Source organism: Sinohyriopsis cumingii, chromosome 3 (genome assembly GCF_028554795.1).
Source record: "Sinohyriopsis cumingii isolate HCF-2022 chromosome 3, ASM2855479v2, whole genome shotgun sequence".
NCBI lineage: Eukaryota > Metazoa > Mollusca > Bivalvia > Unionida > Unionidae > Sinohyriopsis > Sinohyriopsis cumingii.
Genome location: NC_142963.1, coordinates 60,879,389 through 60,901,403, shown reverse-complemented (window position 1 = coordinate 60,901,403; position 22,015 = coordinate 60,879,389). Strand labels below are relative to the sequence as shown.

General features: G+C 36.1%; 1 protein-coding gene across 1 annotated transcript in view; it reads right to left on the bottom strand.

Annotated features, from left to right (window-relative positions):
* Nucleotides 1-12,279: 12,279 nt before the first annotated feature.
* The window catches only part of LOC149802952 (NFU1 iron-sulfur cluster scaffold homolog, mitochondrial-like), a 46,751-nt gene continuing 37,015 nt past the window's right edge, over nt 12,280-22,015 (bottom strand). Inside the window, exon 8 of the mRNA XM_089952464.1 lies at nt 12,280-13,525. Coding sequence (XP_089808590.1) covers nt 13,436-13,525 — 90 coding nt within the window. The 3' untranslated portion in view covers nt 12,280-13,435. The remainder of the gene's footprint in view (nt 13,526-22,015) is intronic.

The window sequence follows — 22,015 nt, the reverse complement described above, 5'->3', positions numbered from 1 at the left end:
GATGGACATGACAGAATGACGCAAAAGCAAGAAAATGACATAGAATGGAAACACGAAGATGGGCAAGACGGCAAAGACTGAGGCTGAAAGTGATGGAAACAGTCTAGAAACATGAAAATTACCGAGATGGAAATGACGGCACAAAACAAACCGGAAACAAATGAGACCGAAAATGACGAAAATAATCAAGACAGAAAATAACACAGAAGCAGGATGATAACTTGTGATGGAAATGACCGAAATGACTGAGACAAAACAAAAATGACAGAGACTGTAATTATAGAAATGACCATGACCAGAATGACCGAGACAGACATTGACTGAGAAGCGCCAAAATTACCAAGACACATCGAAATATTCGTGATGGAATGACCAAGACGGATATGATGGAAATAACCGTGACGGAAATGATCAATATAGAAATGACGGGAATGACTGAAACGGAAGTGATAGAAATAACCGGAACGGAAACAACTGAGACCCAGGATGGCAAGAGTGGACAAAACGGTTTGTCCATTAACCTTTTTGGGGGGACTTGAAAAGTTTGAAAAGAGAAATTCATAGTCATCACCCACTTAAAGTTTACTGATCAAACTCTTAACTTTTCTTGCTCAGATTATACAATGTGAATATAATGTGGGTAAGGAGCAATTTTCGTTCGCGAGAGCTCCCTCGTTACATGTTCAGGAAAATAACAAGAACGATGTCAATTACAAGTACGACAACAACAACTACTGCTATAAAAGCAGAATAAAAGAATGTAATAGTGCTCTAGAAAGTGTACCCTTCCCCAACATGTTAACCATGAAGATTTGAGCCAAGATTAAACAATGTGAACAAATTACCATCCGATCCATCCGGTAATGTTGAGCTCATCCTGATGTCGGAGGCACTGTTGTTGTTGTTGTGGGTTTAACGCCATTTTTCAGTACACGATAGGCTATGCATGGCGGCCTCTATTAATGGCGGAGGAAGAACCCGGGAAAAACCCGGGGAAAACCACCGACCCACGAGAAGCTACTGGCAAGCTTTCTCACATATCCACACTGGCCGAATCCTAGACTCGAACCCACGCAGACAGAGGTGAGATGGCAGTGATCCGTAGCGGAGAGCGCTTTAGACCACTCGGCCACTCGCGGCCCCTTCGGAGGCACTGACCGGACCAGCAGATGTTTTCTTCAGCCGTGTATAGATACGATAGAATTGCTCACTCGAAGTAGCGGTTGTAGATGTCTCTCATACAGATGACAGGAATCCAACGGGAGGTAATGAGGCGTTGGGATGTAGCTCAAGCACCAGAAGATCTAGCGACATACACCACACGAAATACAAGCCGGATCTTTGCGCAAGTATTCTGCGATGCCCCGAAGTATGCAAGCAGCCGCCAAACCTCGTTGATGAGCAGGCCCGAAAGCCGACTGCCACTTGAACGACCTCTGCTGGCACAGCTTCTTCGGGGTAGATATTCTTCAGCGCTGAAACCATTGCGTCGAGGGAATGAAAGCGTCCCCTTCGAACCGAAGACCTTCCGGTACGGTAGTGCAATAATGTTGTACAATGGAGTCAGGTAATCAACAGTTTCAGCGGAACTGGAACTGGCAGGTGTTCGGGAAATCCAAGCAGCTTATCTATCTTTGCGGAGCCGGAGGCTCTACTTTGCGCCAGGGGACCGGAACTTTGCGTTGGACGAGTGAGGCCATTAGGGCGTCTAGCTCGGCGTCATATTTGCATTAGGTAATTGGTACCTTTAGAGGGCAATGTTGAACATCTTGTCCGTATCGATTGTCCCCCACCCCCAACCCGCAGATCGCGAATAAATAGTCCCTATTTCTTCCAGACCCCTGTCTACCCAAAGCGCACGTAGAGAATGAAATCGGTGCTGATTCCAACCCAGTATTTCCTACATGGCAAGGTCGCATCAACTATTCAAAAATGTGATATAAATAATCATGAATGTTAGATCTAAAAAACCTAGCTGAATGCACCGGATGATAAGGAAAAGTTAATGAATTTAACGACATAAAATGTTTTACATGGAAATTAACCACTTTACATACAAACTAATAAGCATTTTTGATAGTTGCACTTAAAAATTTGATAATAATGATTCAATGAACAGATCACAATGTGATATCAAATTTTTTCAAAATATTTTTAACTGTGCGGTATGGATGATGACATTACAATGTGGAATATCTTACCGACATTTATCATGTAGCAACCTGAGTCTATAGGTTTCATATATACTTTGAAATAATGAAAAAACTTGTCTGAATACACACTACCATTACCATATATCAAATACTTAGTCCAATTAACAACTGCACAAATCTAAGGTAAGTTAACAGTTTGTATTTACGTATTCCACCACATGATGATTGGATAAGAAGGAAGACAAATACTTTATCAGTAATAAATGGGGAAAACTTATATGGAAGCAATTATCTAACAGCACTAAAATGTAAGTGTGTCATAGAATATCAGAACGATTCAATAACAATTATGTTGAATATCAGGTTACAACAAATTAAAGATTGACAAAACTCTCTCATACATAGAAAGAAAAAATGTTGGAGAACAAATTAGGATGAACGTATTTCTTCCAGGAACGGCCTAACGCGTATAAATCGGATAATCTGGTCGTATGTGATATTTATTTACGTTGCTCAAGCAGAAAATAACTATTAATAGACTTCAATTCTGCTGTAAAAGAAGGTTCAGAAACTTTAAATATATAAATTTAGCTGAACAAGGTTTTGGTTCAAATGAAAATATCCTAAAAATGTCGTGCAAGATATTTCAAAGATAAGAATAATCTACTTTGATGGTGGTAATATCAATTATTTGGACGCAATGATATGGTTATTAAACTGGGTAGTATACTAGGTATTAAAAATAAATGACAAAAAACCAATAGTTTAATTTGAACTTTCTATAACTAGCACTTTAAACACCAACTTTGTAAAGAATAGAATACCAGCAACTGATAAAAAATCTTCAAGAATTCGTGTAAATGCAGACGAGACACAGCCATCATACCTACAATAATATATACAAATAAGACACTATAGATGAACTTATTATACTTCATGATATAAACGATAGATCACGAGTAAATAAACAAGCGTTTATTAATATTTATGTATGCAGAAAATGGTGTAATTTACTTTTTACTTTTTGAAATAAATTACTGAATTAATAATCTGGCTACTCTTAAATCTGTTACAATGAATAGACCTTTTAGTGCAATTGCAAAAAATAAAAACAATGTTGTTATAAGCTACAAATAACCTATCTTATTACACTACCAATCCTATCTGGTAAAGCTGCTGCCACGTCATTTTAGCCAAGTTCATCAAATAGTCGGCAATTCTTTTCATATGTTTTTTTTTTTTTAAAAAAAACTTTTTTTATCAATGAATAAATCAAAACTGTTGTTACAGCCACTGCCTCATCCAATGAATAATTGTACAGAAAATGTAACATTGTTAGACCAAGAGTTGCTGCCTTCGTGTGTGTGTGACTTGGATTTTAAATGTAGCTTTAACAAGTTTTCAGTCACATCGTTACGATGTCTGCAGTGTGGCAGTTTATATTGATGTCTAGCACTGGGGCTTCATGCCACAGACGTGTAACATGATGTTCCACCCAGTCACATTATCTGGACACCAGGCCGACCAGTCCTAACACTAACTTCTTAATATTGAGCGCCAAGCGAGGCAACTGCTAGTAACATTTTTGTAAGTCTTTGGTATGACTCGGCCGGGGATCGAACCCACGACCTCCCGCATCCGAGGTGCACGCTCTAACCACTAGATCACTGGAGCGGTTGATATATATATATATATATATATATATATATATATATATATATATATATATATATATATACACACACACACATATACATACATACATACATACATACGTATATACACACACAATGTAATTGTTGAAGACCTCATGCAAGACTGGTCAGTTGACCAAATGAACTTCTTTTTAAACAATCATTATTATTATTATCATTATTATTATTATTTGAAATAACTTGTCACTAATCAAATTAACAACTAATACAAGATTTCCCTTCCTCCATTCACTGCCTGGACAGTGAAGTAGAATAAATATATACATTCTTCTGACTTTATTTTTAGTTCCACATCATGTTTTTTTTTTTTTTTAAAATATTGATTATTCAGAAGCATATCAAACAAAATTGTTCCAACAACCTACATTTTCCAATCTTTATAATACCATCTGTACATGCTTATAAGTTATGCCCTAATGCAAACAACACAGACCCTGATCTGTTATTGTATAATGTTCTAGCAGATCAGGGTTTTTATTGTTTGTTCTGATTACTCATAAAAAACTGTACAGACCCAGATCTGCTAGTGCATTATGCAATGGTAGATCTGGATCTATGCGGTCTGCATCTGGATCAAACTTGTAAGGATGTACATATGGCAGGGAAACAACAGGGAGTCATATCGTTTAATTACAAAGTGTAGTTACTGTCGATAAAATATTGACTTAATATTTCCTTTCATATATCCAGGTTATCTACGGGCTTATCAAGATTATTTCTTTTGTAGTAAGGGGCATATAGAATTAGTAATTTATTTACAAAGACCCACACTGTGACTTAAAACATAAAAATTCTCTGACAGGGAAATTACAGAAAAACAAAATACCCTTGTGTAGCTTGTGTCTGTTATCTCAGACTTGGTCACTGATCACGCATATTACAAATCAATATAACTCTAAAACATGTCATACTCACCATCTTGAAGAAACCAGACATGTGTTCACACAACAATATATTATGCCCACCACTCCTCGCTGCTAAACTTAACCAAAGTCTCTAATGTGTCCAATACAGAAACTGATAAATAACTGACAAGGGTAATAATACAGGCCCCCTTCCACATTTGTAGGAATGGCATAAAAACAGGAAGGAAATGGAACACACCAACTTAAAACTTTTTCGCTCTTTTCATTTTGTTCTCTGTTTATTATTCTCATACTCTAGTGGATGGAGTATATGAAAAATTGGGACTTTCCTGTAATTACTGTGTTTCTTTATTTTGCTTTCAATCTTTGTACATCCTGTTATCAATTCTCAATAGTACTGGTATGAAGGTACTCAAAAGTACTGGTATGAAGGTACTCAGTAATACTGATATGAAGGTACTCAACTCAGTATTATTGGTGTGCATTTGATTTGGACTTTTAATGTAGCTTTAAAATGTTTTCAGTCACATAACTACAATGTCTGCAGTGTGGCAGTTTATTGTGATGTCATCAAGCACAAGGGCTTCATGCTGCATACATGTAGCATGATGTCCTACCTAGTCACATTATCCCGACACCAGGCTGACCAGTCCTAACACTAACCTCTTAATGCTGAGTGTCAGGCGAGGCACATGCAAGTACCATTTTTAAAAGTCTTTGGCATGAATTGGCCGGGGTTCAAACCAGTGACCTCCCACATCCAAGTTTGATGCTCTACCACTTAGGCCACCAGAGTGGTTTCAGTAGTATTGGTATCAAGGTTCTCAGTAGTACTAGTATCAAGGTACTCAGTTGTACTGGTATCAAGGTACTAAGCAATACCTTTACCAAGGTACTTTTAGTACCGGTATCAAGGTACTCAGCAATACTTGTATCAAGGAATTCAGTAGTACTGGTTTAAAGGAACTCAACAGTATTGTATCAAGGTACTCAACATTATTTGTTTCAAGGCACTCAGTAATACTGGTATCAAGATACTCTGTAGTAAAAGTATCAAGAAACTCAACAGTATTGGTATTAAGGTACTCAGTAGTATTGGGATCAAGGTACACAATAGTACTGGTATCAAGGCACTCACAAATATTGGTTTTTGTTTTTGCAGTTTTAAAGCACATTTAACACAATATTGATTATATGTGGAGGAAATGTGTGCTAAGTACCTTCCCCAAGGACACACTAAGGCAGCCAACTCAAGCTGGTTTGGGTTGATATCAAATCCATGGACCATGGATTATGAGTCTGATGCTAAATCAACTGAGCCACATGGTCCCTGCAACATGATTGGTTTCAATGCACTTGTCAGTATTGGTAGAGAGGTACTCACTAATATTGGTTTTTGTTTTTGCAGTTCTAAAAGCACATTTTACACAGTATTGATTCATGTAGATGAAGCGGGAGCCCTGTGCATTTCCCAAGGACACACGAAGGCAGCCAAATCAAGCTGGCTTGGATGGGTATCAAATCCATGACCCATGGATTATGAGTCTGATACACAACCAACCAAGCCATGCTACTGAACAGTATTAGTATCAGGTTGCTCAACAATACTGGTATAAAGCAACTTACTGGTAATAGTATTTACATGAAAATACTCAATAGTACAGTATTTATATCAATGTAGTTAATAATACTGGTATCAAGGTACTCAGCAGCATTGGTATAATGCAAGTAAATAGTATTAACATCAGGGTACTCAATGCATTGGTATCAAAGAACTCAATAGTTTTTGGCAGTAATCACATCAAGGTACTCAAAAGCATTGGTATAAAGGAAGTCAACATATTGGCATCCAGGTACTTAAAAGTATTGGTATCAAAGGTACTCAACAGTATTTATATCAATGTGCAAATGCATAGAAATCAAAGCATGCCAAGAAAAAGAAGAAGAAAAACAAGAAAATGATGAAGTCAAAGAAAAAGGAGAATGGATGGAGATTGGAAGTTAAAATGAGAAATGTAAGAAAAAAAATAACCAATACATATTGGGATGAGTTGAGATATCCAATCCTGGAAGGTAAGAAATCACTGACCTTGAAAAACCCTTCTAGTAGGACATCTCAAACCTAAACTAGGGGCTGGATGATTCTCATTTTTTTAAAATCACTTGTGGCCTTGAACTTTGACATTATGTTCACTTGGAGTTTTATGTTTAACTTGAGGTCTGAAAACTTACAAATAGATATTCCTGATAAATATCACCGTATCACCGTACAAATAGATATTCCCGATAAATATCACTGTATTATAACAGCTCTTGTGGTTACTGAAAAATACCAAAAGCTGAATCTGTGTGGACAACAGTAACTCCCTTTGGTAACTATCGCCTTCATTTCATAAGAATGGTGTCAGGCAAAAACAGAAAAGTAACAGAAAAATGAACCCATTGTTATAATACTGAAACTGATCATTTAAGTAATTTCTGTAACAAAGCATTGATGACTTAAACATTTTAAACTTGAAAAAGAGACAGGGTCACACAGGTCCCTGCACTGAACAAAACCTGAAAAGGGCAATAACTCTATACAAATTAATGAGATTAAACACATAAAAGGCACCTGTCAGTTTATGAGAATATGGACACATCAAACTGCAACAGAATATGCTGAATGGTTCTTCAACTATGTCAGTTACAACACAGCAAAGATATGAAGTGAACTGTCATATGGCTGAGACAAAATTTTTTACAGGAACATCTAGGTCCATGAGAAAATGTACATCAAACTTCATCTACATATGTTGAATGGTTCCTGTGTTATGTTGGTTAGAAGGCTCTGCTGCAGTGGAGATGTAAAAACAAAACATAAAAAGGGCAATAACTCTCTCAAACTTGGACCTGAAAAGATTAAACATGCAGAAGGCATATCCACATCTAATAAGCAATTCACCTACCCATCTAACTATGAGTAAAGGTTGTAAATCTATCACAAGAAGTGTGAACAGGCAGTCACATGAGCAAATGGAAAAGGCCCAAATAAGAATGTAAGAGTCCCATAAGGGCCTGACTCTGCTTTTACCTAACATAAAAGTTGATCAATTCACTAGCATACTTATGCAGTGTTGTAAGAACACAAGCAATGTAAACTATCTCACAATTCTTATGTCCTGATGAGTGTACTGATTTTATTATAACCTGATAAACAATTCTTCTAAAAATAAGGGCATATATAGCATACAATCTCACTTACAAGACAAGTCCAACTTCAAAATGCACAGACCTGGGCCGCATAATGCACCAGCAGATCCGGATATGTGCACTTGTTAGGAGTGATCAGTAGAAGAAACAACATAGGCCCTGGCCTGCTGGTGCATTATGCTACGACAGATCTGGATCTTTGTTGTTTGCAATTTGACTTGACTTATAGGCATGTATATACAGTAATGTGGATGGGCTCTTCCTCATAACAGAATTCATACAAGATGAATCTGATGAAAACTGGATGATAAATGAACCCTAGATCTGAAGAGGTAAAATGCTCAGTCAACCAGATACCTCATCAGTATGTGCAGACCTCACTTAATAAAGAACCTTTCTATAACAATGTTTATAAGCCAGTAATTTTACCGAGGTGGAGCAGAATCTGATTGGAATTCAGCATGATAAAAATACTTAGCCAATCAGATAAACATTTGCTTCATTAATATGCGTAGACCCTGCTCATAATGAAGCTCATTCAACACCTTGATAATATAAGGTTAAGTCTGATCAAACTCTGATTACAAACATAGTAGCTAGAGCAATGAAAAGAAAACCTGATGTAAGGTTGTCATTAATATGCATGAATTTCACTCATAATCATAATCACGCCACAATATAATCATCCAATATCTTGATCTTAGCTTAATTAATAAGTCTGATTAATATTAGATCAGAAATATAGTCTCTGAAGAGTTAAGATCAGGATCAGTTCATATATGTGTAGATCTTGCTCACAATAAAACACAGGATATAGCTTGATTATATAAGCCTATTTACCAAGTCTGATACAAAATATAATCAGAAATAGTGTAGCAAAAGCACTGACAGGCTCAGCCAATCAGATGCAAAATCAACTCATTAATATGCATAGATCATGCTCATAACTGTAATCTTCCAGCAACTTCACAATTTACACCTATTTACCAAGTTTGATCCAAGTTGGATTGAAAATGCAGTTTTTAGAGTGGCAACAAGTGAGCCAATTACATGCAATTATGATCTCATTAATAAGTGTTGATCTCCTTGCATTATCAAACACATGCATCATCTTAATGATATAAGCCTATACTGTAAAACCTTGCTTGAGAGACCACTGCTATGAGAAACCACCTGTCTTGAGACCAGGTTCTCCTTGTACAGATTTATTGATTATAGTATTATGACTTGTTATGACAGACCACCTGTCATGAAAGACCATCAAGTTTTGGCAGAAATGGCTGTCTTTCAAGACAGGTTCCACTGTACTTGAAATCTGACAAAATTCAGATGAAAAATATTACTACAAGAGCAGCAACACACTCAGTCAACCAGACACATGATCTCCTCACTATTATGCATGGCTCTTGCTCTTTGGCAAACTCATCAATCAGCCCAAGGAAATAAGCCCATAACCCATGTTTTAAAAAAAAATTGGTTAATGAGCAAGCTCAGCCAATCACAAGCAATACTACCTTATTAATACGCGCAGATCTTTGTCATTACTGAACACATCCAAAATCTTGATGCTATAAACCTATATTTCAGGGTGGATCAGATATATTGATTGCATATTGGTAACAAGCTCAGCCAACTGGATGCTAGATCACTGCATTAATATGCACGTATTTCGATCATTATCAAAACCTGTCCAAGACTTTGATGACATAAGCATATATTCCAAAATTTATAAAAATCACATCTGAAATACAATCTTTATCTACAGTGGTAACAAGCTGTGCCAATTAAATGCAAAATCAACTGATTAATATGCAAGGAGTTTGCTCATTACTGCACAAATCCAAGATCTTGATGGTGCAAGCATATTAACCAAGTTTGATCATATATGTATCAGCAATGTGGCCTCCAGTGTGGCAACACAGTCAGCCAACCAGATGTAAGATCACATCATTACTATGCATAAATCTTGACTGTTACTGAACTTGACAAGATTTTGATGATATGAACCCCATATTTCAAGTCTGACAGAAATCCTGCCAGAAAAATGGACTCTAAATTGGTTACAAATAGTTGTTGATTGATAAGATGCACTATGCACAACAGATGCAGGACCATAAACTCACACTGGATTGGTATGCTAATATTAATTAAGATGCTGATGTATCTTATGATAAAAAATGGGCATAAAAAATGTTGAATAAAATGACAAAAATACGGAATACAGGAATTTGAGCACAAGGCCAAATTATATGTGAAGCCTACTCAAATTCAAATTTTCATCAATAATTAAATTCAAGTGACATGAAAACATGGATTACATATATAAAAAATGCACATTCCACGTTATTATACAAGGGTCCATGTCATCTTTGCAAATTTTGTTTTTAATATCACATATGTATTTTATTTGCTTCATATATATATATATATATATATATATATATATATATATATATATACACACACACACACACACACACACACACATGTACATACATATATATAAGCTGCAACTGGTGGGTGGGGGTGGGGATTAAGATCAGAACTGTTGTAAGGGGCAGTTGATACGGGCAATTGCCCAGGGAGCACCACATTGTAGAGTTTGTTGTATTTTGTTCTGAGTGGGGAGTGCTGAAGGCAATGCTTGGTTGGGATGCCATTTCATCTAGTGCAAATCTGCGAAGGCCCTGGATGAGGGAGGTATGTGTATCTTAGTTTGTCTGCAAGCAAAGCCATATATTTCTGCAAAGTCAGGAGAATGGTTGAATGTGGAAACTGTGCATACACCAGCTATTTTCATCTTGAAAATAACTTTTTCATCTGATTCTATAACTACATGTGAAACAAAAGATCCATGTTTTGTATTTCTAACCTTTGCTGTTGGAGTTAGCCATGTTTTGTAGCAATGTGGAAAGATAATCCTGCTACTTATTTGCCTGATATTAAGAGTGGTATAATCATGTTGTATGACTAACCCTGAATGAAGAAAATAAAGTCCATAACTGAAAATCATTCTGAACTCAAAATAATACTATATTTTCAATAAATTAAAAAACATTACATATACATTATTTTACAAAAACTGAGTTTGAGAACTGTAGCTACAGAGTACTCTGACAACAAAGTTTTTGGTGTGTCCTGAAAATCTTAAAAAAAGTTTCATGTTTTTTAAAATATTATATGATTTTCGCATCATCTAAACCAAAAAGACTAGCATAATATAGCTCTATGTGGAGTATTAAACAGTGAATGGAATAGTCGACATTTTTTTAAAAACTTATTGCCATTGGCAAGAAATTTGCCAGTCTGGAAGTAATCATTTGCAACAACAATCACGTATATAGTAAAGATTGTTCTGATCAAAAACACACTAGAAAAGACCCCCACCAAAATGGATTCTGGCTACCCGGTTTGTATATAGTGACAGATGGTACAGTCTGTAAACCACTCTAATATACATGTTGCGAATTTGCCACTGTAGTGCCCAGATTAACACAGTGATCATGTATGTTGTCTTTAAACCAGCAAGTAAGAATCATTTAAATCATTGGATAGCGTTAACGGCTTGTGATATCTGTCGTCTAGTTGGTGCGACCGGGTTGCACACTTTGCTTATAGAGTTAATCCCTGTATGTCTTCTTTGAATTAAGCCATTGACTTTGGTCTCCGAGTAAATGATTCTGTTTCTGGATGAGACAACTCTTTCTTTTTATTTCATTATTTGTTAGATATGCAATGCACATGTATAGATTTATCATTTTTTCCCAAAGTCTAGTCAAAACCATCTTTACTGTTGATATTAAAACTGAGCACTAATAATGTTGACACCTAGTACCTTAATAATAATGGAAGAACCATCAACTAAAACGAGACAAATTTTAACGCTGGAGAAAAAGAGCAGATGAATCACAAAATAGTGGTTTAACGTCAATAAAACATATTTAGGGTGTTATAAAATAAAGGAAAATGAGTAAATCAGAAACAATTTCAGATGCTAATACATGTACAAATGATCTTCAGATGTAAATGTGATTTCATGTTGAATGATATAAGTATATCTTTATTGCACTATAATTTTGTTTTCAGATGAATGCATTCAATATTTTAGCAAGAACTATTAATAAAAAAGAATATATGTACAGTGATTGTGGTTATGTTTCTTTAAATTGTCTGAAACTGGATCTTTGAAACGGGTCTTTTTGTACATACCTGTTATGAGAGATCACTTGTCTTGAGAGACCATTCTTTGTTGGCAGAAGGGACGGTCACTCATTACAGGTTTTACTGTATTAAAATGTTCTCGAATTTATATGATGAATGAAAGAGATGACAATAAAAATGACAAACAAACCATTTCATTGCTTGATTTTTTTTTAATGTACCAAAAAAGTGTAATCCATATACAGGTAAATACAAGTTGTTCTAGGTGAGAAAAAGCAAAATAATTATTCCAAACGTAATAGCTGACATATAAATTATCTTTTATCCACTATTTTAGAGTTAGAAATGTTTTCATTTCAGGTAAAACAAAACTTGGAATAATTAACTTCTACAGAAAAGAATACAGGAACTCCATGAAGCAGAAATAAAAACTACTACTTACTCTGAAAGTAATTTCACACTAACGACTGTATACATACCACACTTAATTAACTCGAGTTATTTTCATATGTGCCTTGAAAGAATACACTATGTGAATGTGAATAGACATCAAAATTTTATCTGAACAGTCTGATGGAAATGGCTGATTAATTTCAAGCATTTGCGTCAATAGTCTCAGCTAATGGCATTGCTATGATAGTTTTATGAGGTCTTTTCCTGTCTATCACATTTACAGATACTGATTCTATTTCAATTAAGTGTTTTATCAAATCACAGAAGAAGAAAAAAATCACATAATTTAATGGTTAAACATCACAGTAAATTAAAAAATAAAGATAGCAGAGATACACAAAGACCAAGTCTGTAAGACTGTCATTTGAGAGAGTGCAAACTACTTTCATAACAGACTGACTGCTTTTCACTATAGCAAGATAATTTATATGGATTCATTATGTAGACTCAAACATTTTTTCAAGATAGTACAAGACAGCACTAAGATGTTTACTGTTTATTATATGAGATCAACTTGTATTCAATTATCAAGAAACTTATTTACATTTAAGAAAACTTCAAGTCACTTACTATTGTGTGACTTAAGTCTAATAAAGTAAACAGCATGACTTTGCCACTTTCATGGATGAAATGCTTACAAATATGGAGAGATTCTATGCTTTTGGAAACTCATCACATGCAGAAAACAAAAGTGACAAATTATCCCTTACAAGAGTACTAAAATTAAAAAAATCTGGTAAACACCAAATTTCCTCAACATTTTATATTAAATAAAACCAGTCTGTCACAAACAATTAATTTTCCTTCTAACAAATCTGCTAGCAACTATACTGTAGCTCCATAAATTGACAAAGTTCAATTTTGTTAAGTATGAAAAGAATATTACATGCAAATATTACGTCGATGACTTGTTCTGATGGTCATGTAGATTCTTTTCAAACTTTTCAAACTCCTTCTTACTTATTTCATCTGTCACATCTTCCACCTATTAAAATAAAAGTATTAAATAAAATTTACTATGATGAACATCTGTTTCACCATTTTCTGCAAGTAAAATAAATGGAGAATTGTTCTCATTTCAATGGAATTACCATAATTTGTGTTATGAGAATAATCAATTTTGTTTCTTAACAGATACAGTGTGTATCAAAATTTTTGAGAAAATAATTATGCTAATTACAGAGTCTAATTATTGATCTAACTAGTATTGATCTACTTTAATATCAGAATTGTGCAATAAAATTAAATAAAGCTGAATATTTGATGGCATCATTTGTATAAATCTATAAGGTCTTTAAGTTAGGATGCTTTCTGACAAATTTGGTCAAATTCTGAGGTAGTTTTGAAATGTTTTTAAAGTCTTTCTAATTTTAATATGGGAAACAATAACTAATGGTGGATCTACATGATATGCACAAATTGAAAGCCCTACATGTCATGTTGTTTTCTGATAAATCTGGTCAAATCATGCTGATGGTTTGCGAAGAAGTTGCAGAATTTTACAAATTTCTTTAATGTTGACCATACCTTATGTTAAAATGATACACTCTGTTTAAAACTAAAAACCCTATCTGTAAGAATGAGTAATATTAATGTAATTCATACTAGCTAAGCCATAAAACCCTGGTTTTCACATTTAAAAGTCACCTACTCACATGAGACAAAAATGTAGGGTTTTTTTTAATCGGGGTGTGGTCAAGTGGAGAACTATTTTTTATTAAATGATACTTATCTGCAGCTATTGCATTGCTTTCCTTTTCTGGGACTCAAAATCCCACATTCCAAACAAAATTATTCTCTCCTCCAGTTAATATTAGAGGGTCAGACTTGAAAAGAACAAGATACCAGTCTGACTCCTGCATCACAGCCAACATAGAGAATACTATCTTTTTTTATTTGGACCTAGAGAACAGGACTTCATAGCAGGGTGGGTTGACAGAATCTTTGCAACAGTAGCAGGTAATTATTATATGATCAAAATTAGTCCCCCTCCACCCCTTGATAATAATAGCAGTAATACATTACCTACTAGAACTCACTGCTGTTTTACCATTTAGGAGGGGTGATTATGGCCTAAACAACTCTGGTATATTACTCTTTATATTACTCTTACAGTAGGAGAGTTCACTACTGTAAGCTAGTTGAGGTTGGGCCACATGTTGTGCTATCACTATAGGGCCTAACAAAAGATGCCTTTGCTCTGATGCACCAAGGACTGAAGGTAACAGGTGGAGGTAGTGTGAGACTGCCAGAAGAAACAGGTTCAAGATGTAGCAAAAAGCCTTAACTTCATGGACTTTAATTCTCATGAAAGAAAGGCTCCTCTAGGTGAGCAACTGTTAGGTTTTCTTGATACTGGCGATAATTCACCTGGAAATAGTGGATGCTGAAATATCAGAGCAACCCATTAAAAAGTAAAATGAGATGCTTCATACCCTTCCACCTCCCTTAATTATGAAGCCAATCTGAATTTTAAAGTCACATCTTGACAAAGAAGGCCATCATGATCCTCCCCAGCACAAATACAACTGAGCCTGGAGATCTCAAAAGGGAACTGAGCTGCTAAACCATTTTTTGGCCAAAAAGAGAAATTGAATTACAAACCATAAACAATCTGAAGCTCAATCCTTCTCCTCAATGAAACTAAGCTTCACCAAAAGATTCATACAGGGGTTTTGGCAATGCCCAAGGAATGCATGAAATATTTTATCAAGACATTTGTGAGCAAGATACTGGTCTCTGAAGCTAATAATACCTGATGAAGTCAGAAAGATGGGATCTGATTCAATGGCAGAATCCCTAGAGAACTTGAGTGTTAGAAAGGTTCCAGGAAATTAAAAGTGAATGGATGGAGAGGCCAATCAGATTCTCTTCACCAACTGAGTGAGTACAGGTTGACACCCAATTGCCATCATGATTAATCAGTAACACAGAAACAGGTAAAGGTGGTGGTTTATAATTGACTGAATCCCTGTCCTAGAACAATAATAATCGAACCCACTGACTATGATTTGTATTCAAAGCCTAGTGACTGACGAATACAGGGCGGACCCTAGGACAAGGCGAACGAGGTAACCACCTTGGGCCCTGTGCTACTCTGCAATGCAAGTCTTTTGCTTGGGGCCCAAAGCTCATTGCTTGCTGCCTTGGGCCTGATACATCCTAGGGCTGGGCCTGGATGGATGACCAGTGATTGGTTACCATACCATACCAGCCCAGTGAAAATATCTGATGGACAATCCCACATCAGATTTATTATAATGAAATCACTGATCTTCTTTCTCAGGAAGGCATGATTCAATAATTGTATTTACCAGGACACTGAGCTTGAGAGGGCACTACTAATCACAAACCAGGCGGCATGACCCACTCTCAAGGGGTCAGGGATCAATCTTTCATTGACGCTGACATCATCATGATGAGTATCAAGGAACCTTGGACCTTAGGTGATCTCAGAACCACGGAGGCTGCAGAATGTTTTTGCCCCACAGGGTCATTATATGGGTAAAAGATCCAGACCCCTCTTTCTCCACTGAACATGATGAAGAAAAGCATTTTTTCCTCCCCCTATAAATACATCAACCTTCAACAAAGTCCCACACTTCATCTGACCAAAGACAACAGAATGGGCAACCATCTACATGTACACAACACTATGCATGTTAGCTGGGAGGGTGAGTGTCCCATAGGGTCTTCTTGTTCCCACAATTTGCAACATCATGCTCTAAAATGTTTTCTTTTTCAAGTTTTCAAGGTGTAGAAATGTGGTCTAAGATAGTTGTCCCAGAAACTAAATTAAAAATGTAAATGAAATCAGATATTAATTTTCCTATTTTTTACATCAAAAAAAATCTTCAACATTTTAAAAAGATGAGAGAATCGCATGGAAAGTTTAATAAGCATGATCTTTAAGTTTCTATCCCTCTTGGGAGCAAAATATCAAAGATCATCAAATATAAACCAGGAATTAACTTTTTATCTAATTTGAACATATTTTCAGATTCTTTTTCAACTGTCTTCAAATTACAGATTCAGGGCATTTTACTTTTGCCAGATCTATTTATAATGACTTGACAAAAACAGAAATCAACTTTAAAAAAAAAATACATTTAGAATTTTTAATGGATACTGATAAGTTTGAGACCAGTGAATTAAAATCAACGAAGAAAAAAGTAAATTACTCAATATAAGTGACAATTGTTTTTCTTTTCTTCATGTGTTCAAGATTTTTTGTCAAAATGTTAAATATCTGTATAATATATATTCTATTTAATAGGATCTTATGATAAGTTGTCAGAGATTACATATTCATTTAATTGATTTATATGGTTTGATTAATTTTTTGCAAAAGTGCATTTAAGAATCTCTCCTCTGTCTGTGCCTATGGAAAACATCCTCTGATAAATGTACTTCAGTGCCCTGTACACGATTCTTTCTCTTTCTTATGTTCAACTGAGGGGGTGTCAAGTGAAGGCATCACAACCCAAATCAGACAGAATGTCACTTCTATTGATGCAATTACATATACACAGAGGCTGATGACAACAAGAATTTGGTGCACAGACTGACTGATTGTGCATTCTGTATCAAGTTGACTTATTAACCTTGACTCATTAACCTTGATGACAAATTTAGGATTGTTTGCCTCATTCACTCAAGACCAGCATCCCAATTAGTCTGTTACACTGAACATTAAATTGACAAGAGACAATAATAGAAAAACTTACATCAGTCAATGGTGGCTTCTGAGCCCATATAGATCACATTACCTTTGATGTATATACATGTACGTTGCCTTGGCTGCATAGACCAATGCTTTATCTGTCACTATGCAATATACTTTACAGAAATGTACGACTTTAGCAGTTGTAGTATTAGTAGTAGGGTTTAACGCCATTTTTCAGCACACGATAGGCTATACATGGCAGCCAGTATTAATGGTCGAGGACGAACCCAGGAAAACCCCTGAAAGAACCACCGACCCACAAGAAGCTACTGGCAAGCTTTCTCACATACCCACATTGGCTGAATCCGAGACTCGAACCCACACAGACAGAGGTGAGCTGACAGTGATCCATAATGGAGAGCGCGTTAGACCACTCGGCCACTCGGGGGCCCTAATTTTTGCAGTAATAAAATATCAGAATCAATATGCTGATATAAAGCTGTTAAACACTACACATGAAATAATAATTTTAGCGAAATCCATTTTTCTGCCATTTGTTTATCAGTCCTTGTAGGGACATACTCACAATCCTATCCCCACTAGAAAACAGTCTAATTATCCAGACTTGACTAGAAATATATGTACATATGACTGGTATTCTTGTGCTAAACAAAATTATACTGCTTTGACATAGATAAGTTTCAATTTATTTCCTTTTCTTCAGAAAAAAATCTGGCTCCTTGTTTCATTTCTGATCTCATACCATAGTATTTGATACTTCTTTTTCACAACATAATGATCAATGTTTAACTGACATGGAGTGGTTTTTTAAAGTATTCAGCACAAGCTAAACCTCTGACGTCCCAAGTATAATTTCAATGCATTGTCCTGGTACTAGGGGTGAAACTATTCATTGATGCATCGATATGTTTGCTTAAATGACAAATATATCGATACAAGACAAGGAGAATCAACACAAAATGATACTGAACATATGCATGTTGTTTTAGTCTTCAGCAGTCATAAATAATTATTGCCTTGTTATTCTGTAAAATTATAATCCATTTGAAACAGCATTTGCAGTCACAGTCACTCATGTTTAATAGTAAAAGTGAAAAAGATAATTTGAGAATACCCACTCACCATCTACAAGTTAACACAAAGTGACATGGTTCGTAATCTGCATACCCCACCCCATTTCATGCTAATTATCTTAACCCATAAGTATGTTCAGCATATACTATACATTCCAAATGTGTTTCACATGTATGATGAAGTACTTTACTCATCATTTAAAAACCACTTTCACGCAGAGTTTCTCCTTTGAATTGTATCCGGACTCCTTTGGTCGATTTGAAAACTACACTACCGGTGTGGTGCACATTGAAATATGTTACAATGAATTCTCATTCTGCTTGTTCTGCTCCAGGTGAACAACAACCACCAATCAGAAATCAATGTAGCATATTCACTGCATGATGAACAGGAAGTATTGGCAGAACAACTGAGACTTTGTGGGAAAGTCATTAGATATGTCAAGTACGTAAGCAGAGATGCTGTCAGGGTTTGCCACTGTGCCAATTATGCCAAATTTCTGGTTTCTGGTTTCTTCGGACATGATAAGAATGGTTGTGTTTAAAATATGGGCTACCTAGAAAACCCAAAATGTCTGATTTCTGGCATGGTTCATTATGATTTTGTTCATAAATGGCACAAATAGTTTTTTTAAACCTCATTCTGGATCAAAAAATTGGGGTGCATGCTATACACACCAAAATATGCTAGTTGGCATACATTATCAATGAGATCCTATATTTATAACGTAACTGATTTCTATCACTGACCTTAAGAAAAAATACTATAATGGATTGCTGCTTTTTTCATACAAGTAAAACCATTAAAGGCTTCATTTAGCAAAATGTCTTTACTGCAACACCTCAGCATATCAACATTCAAAGATGAGAACAGGAATTAGTCCATATTTGATGTCTGAAATTGTATTTAAAGTCCTCTGTTGAATATAGAGTACACATTATGATACAAGGAAGAGTGCATGTGGGCAAAATTACAACTCATTTTAACATGTACTAGACTCTGGACGTGATGCTGATTCAGGTGTCCAATGCTGATAATTCAGTTAACACTTGGATGACTGCTCATACTTGACTATTGGATCAACAAGATATAAGGGATGGGGTGAATTTATAATTGTAGGTTTTATGAATTTGTTTTGTGGCTTCTTAAGGTCTGTATATCTCAAAATCTAACTTAGTTTCTTAGCACTGGGGTTTGGATGTTTAATTTTGAAAAAAGTATTTTGTGACCAAGAAAGAATTACATGTATATTGTATAATGTCTAAACACATTGTGGGGAGTAATGTATACGATTTTAAACATTATTGTTGTCTAGAGGGGGGTATCTTGATTTTTGAAAATGAACATAATGGTGTTTCTTGCTGAGCTTGAACAAATCACATCAATACTATAAAGATGATTTCAGTCAATATTCTCTAGTGATTTCTGAGAACTCCTTTAAAAGTGTTTCAATTTTAGTAACAGCAGCCTTATTTGATTGCTGCATAATTTATGTAAGATTTAAAGCACCTCATGTTAGGATGCTATCAAATTTGTTCAAATTCTATTGAGTGATACTTGAGGAAAAGTCTTTGAAAAGATTTTCTATTTTTGCTAACAGTGGGAATAATTTATTGTGGATAAGCAACATATGTATAAAATGGAAAGCTCTTAATGCCAGGATGCTTTCTTTCAAATATGGCCAAGTTCTGGTTAGTGGTTTTTGAGAAGTTGATTCAAGGTTTTCTGTTTAGTAATGGTAGCCATATTTTATGGCAAATTAGCATCAGCTGTACATGGATGGATGATTTCAGTTATTTTTTGGTAAAATTCTTTTAAGCATAGTTGTTGGGCATAGTGGTCTCCCCTTAGTTATAAGACTTGGCAGCAAGGCATAAAGATACGTTAGTTATTACTGGAGCAGAAGGCACACTCACTATTGATGTAACTACAGGAAGGTTGGGAGGGTGTATGTGTATTATGAATGGATAAGTATGTTTGAAGAAACAATTTACTAGAAGAAATTGGTTTCTTCTTCGAATGCATTACTCAATCATAATACCTTAAGAGAATAAGTAAGAGGTGGAGGGGGGTACATCCTCTTATCATGGAGATAAAACTCTGATCCCTTAAGGTATGAGAGGCAGTTTCTAAGTGCCCAGACTGGAGAAGACTCCATCAGTCTGGGTGCAGCTTAAAAAGGGAACAAATCCCCCCCCCCAAGCAAATCCAGTGGACATCATGAAGCCATGTTTTAAGAAGCCATCAATCGACATGGAAATGTAACCTGTTGTGTTGCATATATGGGTAATACCAGATCAAATTGTAAGATGACAAATCTTGGAGAAAAAAGCTAGAAAATGTGGACTCTGATCTCCAACCAACAGCCTGATGATGTCAGTTAGAGAACAGTTCCGTTTGAATACTAGTCTGGTGGCAACTGCCCTAACCTCATGCGCAGAAATGCATAAAAAGTTCATTGAGCTGGGGTTATTTCCATGTATGCTGAGCAAATAACCCCTCTGATCCAGGATGAGATATTCTGAGCCGATACATTGTCTTGACCTGATTTTGGAGATAGAAAAAGATGTAATCTCCTTCTGTGCATCGGCTCTGTTCAATTAAGGTATCATTTCAAACATCCAACATGGTCTTGTAAGTGGCCTCCAGTTGAAGTGTCCATGGAAGACAGAGGTTTCATGAGAAAAGACTGGTTACCCATGGAAGGGAGATGGTTCTTGGTGATGAAAGAGGATGCTATCATAAGAAAGACTTACCCATCTTTGAGGAACTGCAGATAATTGGGGTCTGTCAACACAGCATGTATTTCACTGATTCTGCCTGCCATTGCTAAGGCTATGAGAAAGCAGGTCTTGTAGGAAAGGTGCACCAGAGATGCCCATGCAATTTGTTTAAAAGGGTTGTTCAGCCCGGTAAATACACAAGATAGGTTCCCCATCGGGCAGAGGGTTAATGTTTAGGCCGTGTATACTCAAAGTTGCAAGGAGATTGTTTGTCCGATATCTTCGTGCCCATGACAAAAGGTGGTGGCTATAGTCGAGCAGTAGCCTTTGATCATACTCGCAGCTAATTTTCTCTCTTTGAAGAGCCAGAGAAGAAATTGGCTATCTGCGATATCGATGCCTGAAGAGGTAAGATATGTTTGTTTGCACACCACATGGTGCCAAGTGCCATTTATCTTCATATGTGGAGGGCCATCATGCCTGAGCGATTCTCTTCATGACTGATTGCGAGAATTGTTGAAGTCTGAGGGTCTGTTTGATGTGATCCAGATGTGCAGGTTCATGAGCTCCAGGCAGGGGTGAACAACTGCTGTCATGGTAGTTTGAGTAGATGAGGGAAGACCCTAATCTTCCGTGGTGTTTTTGATGCCAGATTTATGAGGTTGTTGATCCATGACTTCTCCAATTGGAGAGCAATGAAATGAGGTTACAGGACGATTCCCTTGTTTGCTTTATCACCTGGAATCAGAGGTATTGGTGGTTGGTGTATGAGTTAAGATTAGACCAATCCAATAATAGGGCATCCACTGCCCAAGCTGTTGGGTCCAGGACAGGAAAGACAAAGAATGGGGTTTTGGCATTCCCTATGGTCAATTCCATTGGGTACAGATCTGCATGGGAACCAAGGGATGGACAGACCATTCCTTCTGTACTAGTTGAATGTTCTGTGATGAAGGGATGATCAGTGTGTTGAGGAGTCCAATGATATGGT